Source organism: Ciona intestinalis, chromosome 2 (assembly GCF_000224145.3).
Source record: "Ciona intestinalis chromosome 2, KH, whole genome shotgun sequence".
NCBI lineage: Eukaryota > Metazoa > Chordata > Ascidiacea > Phlebobranchia > Cionidae > Ciona > Ciona intestinalis.
The window spans coordinates 1,252,385-1,262,810 of NC_020167.2; the positions used below are offsets into that span (position 1 = coordinate 1,252,385).

General features: G+C 37.3%; 2 protein-coding genes across 8 annotated transcripts in view; one reads left to right on the forward strand and one right to left on the reverse strand.

Annotated features, from left to right (window-relative positions):
* LOC100175527 (protein-methionine sulfoxide oxidase mical2b) overlaps positions 1 to 10,426 on the forward strand; it is a 32,036-nt gene that overhangs the window by 18,989 nt on the left and 2,621 nt on the right. For all 7 annotated transcript variants that reach the window (XM_018817337.2, XM_026840912.1, XM_026840913.1 and 4 more), the window contains 16 exons: positions 419 to 465; positions 665 to 817; positions 1,056 to 1,101; positions 1,203 to 1,758; positions 1,946 to 2,181; positions 2,508 to 2,682; positions 2,963 to 3,157; positions 3,441 to 3,646; positions 6,909 to 7,012; positions 7,090 to 7,179; positions 7,276 to 7,369; positions 7,484 to 7,654; positions 7,780 to 7,914; positions 7,978 to 8,051; positions 8,590 to 8,692; positions 10,292 to 10,418. In XM_018817337.2, the coding sequence (XP_018672882.1) occupies positions 419 to 465; positions 665 to 817; positions 1,056 to 1,101; positions 1,203 to 1,758; positions 1,946 to 2,181; positions 2,508 to 2,682; positions 2,963 to 3,157; positions 3,441 to 3,646; positions 6,909 to 7,012; positions 7,090 to 7,179; positions 7,276 to 7,369; positions 7,484 to 7,654; positions 7,780 to 7,914; positions 7,978 to 8,051; positions 8,590 to 8,692; positions 10,292 to 10,404 (2,498 nt within the window). In that variant the 3' untranslated portion in view covers positions 10,405 to 10,418. The remainder of the gene's footprint in view (positions 1 to 418; positions 466 to 664; positions 818 to 1,055; positions 1,102 to 1,202; positions 1,759 to 1,945; positions 2,182 to 2,507; positions 2,683 to 2,962; positions 3,158 to 3,440; positions 3,647 to 6,908; positions 7,013 to 7,089; positions 7,180 to 7,275; positions 7,370 to 7,483; positions 7,655 to 7,779; positions 7,915 to 7,977; positions 8,052 to 8,589; positions 8,693 to 10,291; positions 10,419 to 10,426) is intronic.
* LOC100180353 lies at positions 4,288 to 6,021 on the reverse strand. The gene is made up of 3 exons (XM_002127533.2): positions 5,789 to 6,021; positions 5,242 to 5,430; positions 4,288 to 4,613 (listed from the first exon to the last, which is right to left on the reverse strand). The coding sequence occupies exons 1-3, from the start codon at positions 5,976 to 5,978 to the stop codon at positions 4,453 to 4,455; spliced, it is 540 nt and encodes a 179-aa protein (XP_002127569.1). The 5' UTR covers positions 5,979 to 6,021; the 3' UTR covers positions 4,288 to 4,452.

The window sequence follows — 10,426 nt, forward strand, 5'->3', positions numbered from 1 at the left end:
ATCTGCTGTGTTTGTTTTTCACTCAAACTTGATTTGTTGATTTGGTCTTCTATGTTTTATATAACAAACATCAACCACATATTTCTGTTCATTTTCTATTCAGTTTTTCTCACTGTGTTTTATATCACTGTCTTGATTGTTTTTGAAATTTCTGATGGCAGAATACTCGGCATTTATTGTTTTTCATTTCATTTGTGGTTTGTTGGTTTGTAATCACTAATGCTTTTAAGTAACGTAAAATTTGGGTGTGTAAGTTTTATTCTTACCTAATAAACTAATTGCATGGTAATTGCACGTCACCCAATTCATACTTGTGCATGCGTGATTACTTTGATTTGCATAACAATTTAAACTTTGCATACTAAATTATCCCATTCAACCCTTAGACTTTATTACTAACCTTTTTTTTATGATATAGAACTGGACACAAGTGATTTTTCACATGTTTCAAGTGACGACGAAAAGGTGATTTGAATGTTTTTTTTACTTTATTTATTTTAAAAGCACTTTATCTGCTTTTACTTTAAACCCAATGTGACAACTTTTCCTTTTTAAAAAAAAAAGAAAAATATTTATCCTACAGTAAATTTATGTTTTTTAATAAACTCAATTCTGGCTGTCGTTACCAAAAAGACAAGTTAATATCTAATGATGTTATTACCAGGTCAAGAAAGCTCAGAGTTTATCCACTTCCTCATCTGCATCACCTTTAGATGACGACACTCAAGAACTTGTCACAAAATACAACCAAGTCCTCGATGAGAAACAAAATGATGAAAATGTTGATACTGATGTGGCCAAGACAGAGAATTTTAAAGTGGGATTTGTTTTATTTGATTAAAATTATGTGCACAGTTTACATTGCTACTCGATATTTGGATGTAGTAGTTAGAACATTCTATTGGTTTGACTTCTTTTGAAAAACTTTAATAGAAAAAATAAAAAAAATAATAATGGAAAAATATTTTTCTTGTTATATTAGAGTGCTTCATTCCCAGTTTATTATTTTATGTTTATTTTTTACTAAAAGTTCCAGTAATGCAAATTATTTTCAGGATAAGCAAGGTGTTCAAACTCTTTCAAATGGAGATACAGCTGCTGGTAAGTTCTCGATACTTGTTAGTTGTACCTTCAGTGTTTATCCTATGGTTTTTGTTACTTTTATCGGAAACTTGTGCTTAATTCATGTTTTTTTCCCCAAGGTTTAAAGAGTGTAAGTTTAAGTTCAATCAGCACAGAATCACTAAGTGACAATGCAGACGTACCTCAAAGTCCTTTAAAACCAAAGTTAGACCAACAAATAAACACTGCCACTGCTACCACTAAGCCATCAGGTGAACTAGAAAATACGGATTTGTGCAATGATGATGAAAACAAACAGACTGCTGATGTAAGCACCCACCAAGCTGCCATGCCTGATAAGAAGCCAAGGACAGTATTTGGTATATTAAGTAGTCCTGTGTCTGAAGTAAAAGACCTACCATCTGGTCATAAAGAAGAGCCAGAAAAAATAGCTGCCAAAAATATTGAAAATGTTAAGCCAAAAGAAGCAGAAAGTACAGAAGAAATCAATGGACAACATCATATGCAACGTTTTGACACATTAGACCGTGTGGAAAATTACTTGAACAAAACTCCTGTTGGAATTAATGATTCGATCACGGAGGAGAAATTTATGATAAACAGATCAGAAGATGGTCTTAGTTTATCCGATGCATCTGTGGATGAGGACATCGAACTATCTTCTAACAGTTCCTCGTAAGTTGACCTACGTTAAAATTTTTGGCTGTTGCTACAAATTAAGTCTGAGCTATTTTTTTCTAAAAATCTAATGTCCAATTACTTCAGGAAAGAAGCGTTCAGGTTTATTTTGTATTTAACACATGATAAACTTTTTTAAACTTTAGAAAAAACTTTTTTGAAACAGGTTTTAATTATCTTTCAGATCTGGTTCAGAATTAAACACGGCACAACTTGATGTGAGTGATCTCATCAAGGATAACTCGGATAAGAAATCGTGTCCTCCAGATGCTTCTCTTCTTAAAGATAAACTTGGGAAGCAGCCAGTAAGCTCCGAACAGAAGAGGACCTTTCCTCGCCTCCCATCCACAGAAAGCATCATGATCAGAGCTTCATTCACAGGGAAGGGAAACAACACAAGCGTTTGGAGCAATCTTGATAGTGGGTTTAATTGTTTATCATAAGTTTTACAAAGTCTCGTCTGTGTTCAATAGAATTTTGGTATGAAATAATGCACAAAATGCAGTTGTGGAAAATCTAAAATGGTTTTGTAAAAGCATATACCACCTTTGCAACTGTTTATTTTTTAAAAAAAATATTTTTTATTGCGTAATGTGACTGGACCTGCTTAGTGTTTGTTCGGCCACCGTTAAAAAATATGAAAGCTAAAGTGAGATTTTTTTATTATAGATATCATATATGTAACTCAAACTATTATTATTGTTGCATAAATTTTGATTTAAAATTATTTTTTTTTATCCAAACAGATGAGAGCATGACATCAGAAAAAGATGTCACTCGACCAACACCTCGTCCACGAAGCACTGCCTTCTGTGATTCTTCGTTTATTTCAAACTACAGACCTGGTCCTGACAGCACTTTATCATCTGATGAAACCAAAGTTTCCGCTGCTCCAACTGAACGCAAATCCTCATTCGATAGGTTCGTTCAAATATCCACTTTTTTGACTTTTAATGAAATTTCTGAATTAACATAAACTCTTAAGCAAAATGTCGTTAATTATTGAGGTAATGGGCCAAGTGTCGCCTAAGCATTAATCCCATATATTTAGATGTACTGGGACCTTATATTTAAGCGACAGTTGGCCTATTACTCCAATGATTTACGCCATTTTGCTTCACAGTTTATATAAATTCGAAAAACGTACCTTAGGATAAAAATTAAAGAATAGGCTCTTCAATTTTACAAAATCTCTCATCAGTTTGGAGCTCCAAATGAAACTTCGCCTTCGAGCGAGGAAAAAATGGTTTCGCCAAGAATCCCTAACGAGCAAACAGAACAAAGAGCACTCCTCTCCATCGCAACCATCGGTCGCTGACTCTGGGATTTCTCTTCGTGATAAAGATGCCTCATCACCGGATGTCGCCGAAGATGAACCACCAACTTATAATTCCACGTACGAAAGTTTTTCTTTTTACAATTAGTTAGTGTTGCTAACATTTTTAATTTAGTTTATTTCTAACAATATGCTTTGCTTGGTTACTACAATGTATATGTAACCACATGGCAGTGTGTACAGTATAGGGTGTTATTAAAGTAATGTCAAGAAAAAACGTCATTTCTTTGCTTTTTAATCAAAAATTTTGCTATTTTTATTAGTTTTATAGTATTTCAACCAGAAAATATTTAAAAATGTGTTGCCATTTTGCCTTACTCTTTTTTTTAACACAATATTACAGTTTGAGCAATCAAGTGGATGTTATAGTTACTGAACCCAACACACCAAACAACCAATCTCATTCAAGATCGAAATCATTCGATTCCGACAACGATCAGTTCTTTACCCCTCCTTCCCGTCGTAACCCCCAAAGTGGGGTCATGAACCCCATATCACCCACATCAGGACGAACCAGACCCCCTACCAGTAGACAGAGATCATTCTTAGGTAAGTGGTGTGTTTCCTGGTTTATAGTAGGAAGGAGAAAAACGGGACACCTTTAGCACATAATATTCAAATATCCTGATCGTGTTTTAAACAATTAACAACGGTCTATGGGAGTCGTGATGATACGGTTTTATAATTCTTTGAATATTATTTGTTTACTATCGAATGGGACGAGAAAATAGAATGGAAAATATGTCCCATGTTCCCCCACCCTACTACATAACTTATGGTTTAAGTTTGTGGTGTTCAATCTTTTTCTTTTTGCTGCCATTTTTATATCACCATAAGACCATGTAGCACCTTCTTGAAACAAATTCAGTACATGGCACAAACTTCATAAATTTATTTCAATTTCCAACTGGTTTGACCAGTAAACCTAAATGGTTTGCTTGCAAACCAACTAAAATACCTCAGTATGACGTGTACTACCAGTTAAGAACAACTGGTCTGAACAGTTCGTCAAGGCTTTTCATATCACTCTGTTTTTTTTTCAAAATATCGATTATTTAAAATCAATTAGTTTGTATACATTGTGAACAACTCAATAATGGGAAAATTCCTACTCAAAATACCCTTGTGCAAATATTATTTTCTCATTACTCGCTAACCAACCAACAAATAATCAACCAACACACTTGAAGTTAATAGATAAAAAAAGAATTTATTCTGCTCGGGGCAATCACGTCCACGTCGCTTATAGGGCCACACTTTCCACTAATGTACTTAAAAGTAGAATAAAATAAGTCCTTTAAATCGCCACCGATCACATTGTGTATTTTTCCGCCGTCTCGCCATCATCACTGACGTCATCTATGCGTTACTATTTCGTCACAATTGACGTTAGCACCCAGAACAACCCTCCCACCACAACAAGTCCTCTTGCTCGTATTAAATGGCGACTCCCCACAACACGAGTCCGGCCGAACAGAGTTTGGGTTTCGAGTTTTTTTCGGCAGTTTTGGTTGCCCTGAAAAAACAAAAAAAAGCAAAAAGTCAAAAAACGTTCAAAACCGATGTAAGCGTATCAAAGTATCACGTATAGTATGCATATTTTTACTCATTAACGATTAGGTCTCGCCGTATAGCACACGAAACGTGTGGACAATAATGCTTAAAAACAAAATTAAACATTACATTTTGCTGCATGTAGCAACAACAGCAGTCCATGCAGCTCGTGATGATTTTAGATAAATCGGATTTCCTTTATCCTGTTTCGAAATCCCGTGTATTGCGTGTGAACTTAGCTGAATAGGCTGGGTAATTTAAACATATTTTGCTTTAATGGTGGTGTGCATAGTATGTAGATGTTTCCTAAAAGTGCCCAGCCATATACGAAATAAAATAGTCGTATAATTGCAACCCCGGAAATCCCTATGATATATAGTAGGGAGGGGAAAAGTGGGAAACATTTTTATCCCATTTTCTCGTTCCATTTGGTAAAAAAAAAACATTCAAAGAATTATAAAACCGTAACCTCACTACTCGCATATAGACCGTTGGTAATATTTTAAAACACTATCAATATATTTGAATATTATCTGCAAAAGGCGTTTCATCTTCACCGCCACATATATATAAGGAACCCCAAAACTCACCGTACACACATAGTGTAAGTTGGTTGTAGCACTGAGACCTGTGGTCCGAACAGCAGTCATCAAAGTAGAGGTAACACGCAATATCACAGAAACAACCTGACGCAGTATAACAGTTCGGGTCTTGACCATGACAACAAGTTGGTAAACCGAACTCGGCCCTCGCGGCGCACGTTGACGGAAATAACGGATCTGAAACCGGGTTTCAAACGTTTTTACACCAACTAAAACCAACAACTCTGTTTTGGACTTTATTTTGATGGAAAGCGTTGAAAGCTATATTGTTGTTGTCTGTACGAAATTACATGATTTAGTAGGGTGGGGAATATGGGACACATTTTTATTCTATTTTCTCGCCCCATTTGGTAGTAAACAAAGAACATTCAAAGTATTATAAAATCATATCCTCACGACTTCTATAGACCGCTGTTAATTGTTAAAACACGATTAGGATATTTGGATATTATGTTCCAAAGGTGTCCCAACTTCCCCACCCTGCTATACATATCACTGCGGGTTTCTGTAGGTTACTTTCCTTTCCCATGGTTACCTGGTGGAGCGGTGGTAATGGCTGTCGCCTTTTTCACTCGACCTCTTCCTTGGTTATACCACCATTGAGGTGGTTTGGCCGATTCCAATCGTTTAAGTTTGACAAACCTCATGTTAACTGGTGTACCATGCGGACAATACCTTATCATACTCAACATAACAGTTACCAATATCGGTACACTCCATTCCATAATCAAGGCCTTTCTCGTCTACTTTATTCAATCAAGCATCGTCAACCTATAGATAAGCAAGGTGGAATATAAATATTGCTGTTTTAAACTATCGTGCTTGCTGAAAATGATAAATTCTGCTTTACACGGTATATGATGCTGCGACGTTTACTTATATAGCTGCTAACAGCAAACATGCGTTTAGGATTCACATCGTCGGCAAGAAGCGCATCGGTTTGTTGTCAACTGATCCCCTTGTTAAAATTGTAAGCATTCGCCTACGAGCTACGATAATCCTTTAAACTTTACGTGCTAGCTCATTAAAACGACCAATTTCCACAACATCCTTGCCAAATTTGTTTACAAACTTGCTGAACACGCCAATCAAGGTTAAACGTCTCTTAATACAGTGCCTGTGATCTTCTGCTTTAAAACGTTCATACAAACCGTTCCAGCCGCCGGGCAACCAAGTGTAGTTAAAAAACACCAGCCAACAGGTTAATACGTTACGACGAATAAGGTGTGCGTTGTAAATGAAAGGTCTCCGCCCACACAAACCTCACTTAAAACCCACGACGGCAAAGCGACGAAGTGACTTTAGATCTTACCACGATAAGGTCAAATCTTAAACCGCATCTGTAAATTGCAGTATAGGTTTGCAGGCTTTCAAAAACACGTTTTATCTTGCGCTTAAATTACGATTACCTTGTGTTTGATTCACTTAAAACACAGCGTAAATCACCTGGTTCTCTGTGCACATTCAGTTAGAAGGTGCCTATTTAACCTATAATTTCTGCATACGACACGAACCGTGGTGCGTAATTAGGTTTATTTACTCAAAACAGGTATGTTTGTTTGTTCAAAGTGATCGCGCAACAATATACATGCCATACAGCCATCGTGTATTTCTAATTAACGTCCCAATTTCTGACAAACGTATTTTACTTACAGACGTCACGGACGACTTCGTTTCTGCCCCAACGACCCCACTCAACCCCCGGGTATTACCCTCGGCACCCTCGAACACGAGGAGAGCGCTGCCAGCTCTTCCAAAGGTAATATACGACGGCATTAATGACGTCATCAAATGTTTACACCCGTATACCGCATGCTAAACTAGACTGTCTACCAGGTCGCCCATTTGGAGGCGCTCTCACCTACAGGTTCCCCTCAATCCCCGCAGACGAAAAAATCAATCGATGAAGAAATGCGAGCACGAGAGGTAAATTGCAGTTGTTTTTTTGGCCTTATGATGTCATAATCCCGACAAACGCTGTAAGTTGAAAGATAAATAAACACAATGTGACATTTTTTAAAGATTCGAGTGAACGAAAGAGTTGCGAAAATGAAAGAGTCATCGTTACGTAACAGAAGTGGTTCTGACATCACAAAGACTTCGTGTTCGTCAATAGGTAACATAACTTCACTTACTGTTTATTTATAAAACATGTTTAAACCTCGATTCAACACAATAACAATTTATTTTGTGTCGCCACTGCAGTTTAAAAAAATGATGTTATTTTCAGATGAAGCTGACCTCTTGAGCATAATGCGCGAGTTCCGCGATGATGACGTCATCGACCATCACTCGAACGAACCCGCTTATTCGGGGATTTCCCCAAAACCAAAACGGAAGTCGTCTTTCCGTCATAAGTTCAAAAGATTGAGTAAAAAGAAAGTTGATTCCAACTCAGAAGGTGAAAATAAACAACAATGTTTAAGGTTCACCAATGTGACGTCACACACTTGACTGTTTATTAGTTTTTTAAACGTATTTTTACCGCATTTCTGTTTTAAGTTCACGGTTTGGACGTTTTTTTAGATTCTGAACGAGTCCGGAGGTCTTTACCAATCCCCAATCTCTCTGCTGATGTAGTGACCGGATCATCATCTGCATTTGATTCCGCTTCCAAAAGTGAGAGCCCTGGTAAGAAGAAGAAGACAAAGCAAAGGAAGAGTAAGAGCTTTATTCTGTTTTTCATTTTTCCTGTTTATTTATTAAGTTTGTTTTTATTTTTAGGCAAAACCAAACTTGTATTGCCCGATGCGCCCGGCAACGATAACAGTGGTACAAAGAAGCATTCACCTGGCAAGGTCAGTAGTTTATTAATGTTTAAACATAAATATAGTAGGTCGGGGGAAGATTGGACACCTTTCCATTCTATTTTCTCGTCCTATTTGGTAGTAAACAAAGAACCTACAAACAATTATAAAACCGTATCTTCACAACTCCTATAGACCGTTGCTGATTGTTTAAAACACGATCAGAATATTTGGATATTATATGCTAAAGGTGTCCCATCTTCCCCCACCCTACTATACAAACTATAGCGGGCAGGACTAACGTTACGTCATGAAACGGCGCTTGTGTCCGCCATTACCGATCACACAAAAAAGGGCGTGAATCGCCCATACAAATGCATGGTCGATGTGTGTTTATTTGGTGCTTGTAAGCGATAAAGGGTTAAAAAACTCGAAAGTGTTTGTTTTAACATTTAAAATATAAGTTCCAATATAAATCTTGTTTTCTCAATACTAACTTTGGTATATGTTATTGCCGTTAAGTAACCCATCGTTCCCGTAGTGCGAAATATAGATGGTGTTTTTTTCACTTAATACATGCTTCATGTAGAGAGGTTTGTTCCGCATCTCACCGAGGAAAAAGGAGAAGAAGATCTTACCTGATGTTGGTGATGGACGGAGCACTTTGGAGAGGAAATACGAGACAGCGTCAGGTTAGATGTGCGAATAAACTTAATATATCAGAAATGGTATTATCGGCTACCGGCTAAACTATAGCCGCTCGTGGTTACTATTGGTTACCGCGTTTTCCTAGTCCGCCGATTAAATGTAGTCGGTGTTTTTCACGTTTAGTCGGCCAGCTAAATTTCTGTGCATATTACAGCAGTTAGTCATTCAAAAGCAGTTGGTCGGTCAAAATTTACCCACTAAAATTTTAGTCCGGCGACTAAAAAAAGTATCCAGGCGGCGACTAGTTTAGTCTGTAGCCGAGAACACCATTGCTGGTTCGACAAATATGTAACATAGCCGATGTTAATTCTTGGCTTGGTACAGCGAGCAGTTATAAAACATTAATAAATTAGTCGTATATCATTTGTTTACTGATTAATCGTTAATGTATTGCGCGAGGGATGTACTCTGAATGAAATTTGTCATTGATAATTTCACATATACACCACATGTAAACCGAATATTCGTATATATCAACCATATCATATATAAACGTTTTATCGCACATTTGCCTAATTAGTCGCAAGAAATTAGTTTACGCACATAACGTAATAAGCGTGTTATCTGCTGTAGAAGGTTGGTTGTTAAAAATATGCCTGAAGGACAGTTTTAGTTGGTAGTAGCACTATAACGTGTTATAAATTATATAGTAGGGTGGGGAAGATGGGACACCTTTAGCACATAATATCCAAATATCCTGATCGTGTTTTAAACAATTAACAACGGCCAATCGAAGTCGTGGGCATATAGTTGTATAATTCTTTAAATGTTCTTTGTTTACTACTAAATAGGATGAGAAAATAGAGTTAAAAGGTGTCCCATCTCCCCCCACCCTACTGTATTATAAATATGATTCAGCAATGTTGCGCTAAAATACCTAACTCAATGTTGATACGCGCATAAACATTCTATCATGCCCAAAAGTGTATACGACATGTCTGTACCAACGTCGGTCTGTACCGGCAAGTCAATACACGAGTTACATATCTTGATAACGATTCTCGAGCAGCAATACCTCGGTACTCGACCCTAAGCTCTTCGTGCAAAGTAAACACTGAAAGTTGTTGCTGGTCGATAATCAAAGTGTTGCCTGACAAGTTTACGCTGTCACTCCCCGCTGTGGTTCTGAGTTAATAGAAAAATAATTCCGCAACACTGCCGCGATAATGTAATACGATACGCAGTGACAGGAAATTCGTATTGAACGGTCGTTTCATACACGCTAGACAAAACTCTATACCTACGTTGAGGTACTTGGTAGTTCCGTCTGCTGTAGGAAAGTTTAGGATTCAGCATGATAGTACTTATGTTGGAGGTAGTTTTGAACAAACAGTTTAGACTTATAGTTACAATGTTGGTTTGTGGGTAATCATTTTTATGTGTGGCTGATAATTTGGACAACCCATTAATGGGTTGAGGTAATTGTCATTAGAGTCTTGCCCAGGGACACATACACCCACAATGGTTACCACGAACCTTGAACACATTACCTCTGGGATAGAGGAAGGCGCGCTAACCACTTTGCCACGAAGGCGGTGATGATTTCTGTTACTTAACTAACAAATTAAATCCTTTCCGCACAGAACGTGAGAAAGCCATAGTTCGAGGCGAAAGATTTCGTGTGCTGCCACAATTACCGACAGTTCCAGTTCGAGAAAGTGAAAAATCTTGGAAAGAAATCGATCGTCTCTTGTGACGACATAGAGGAAGGTAAACGT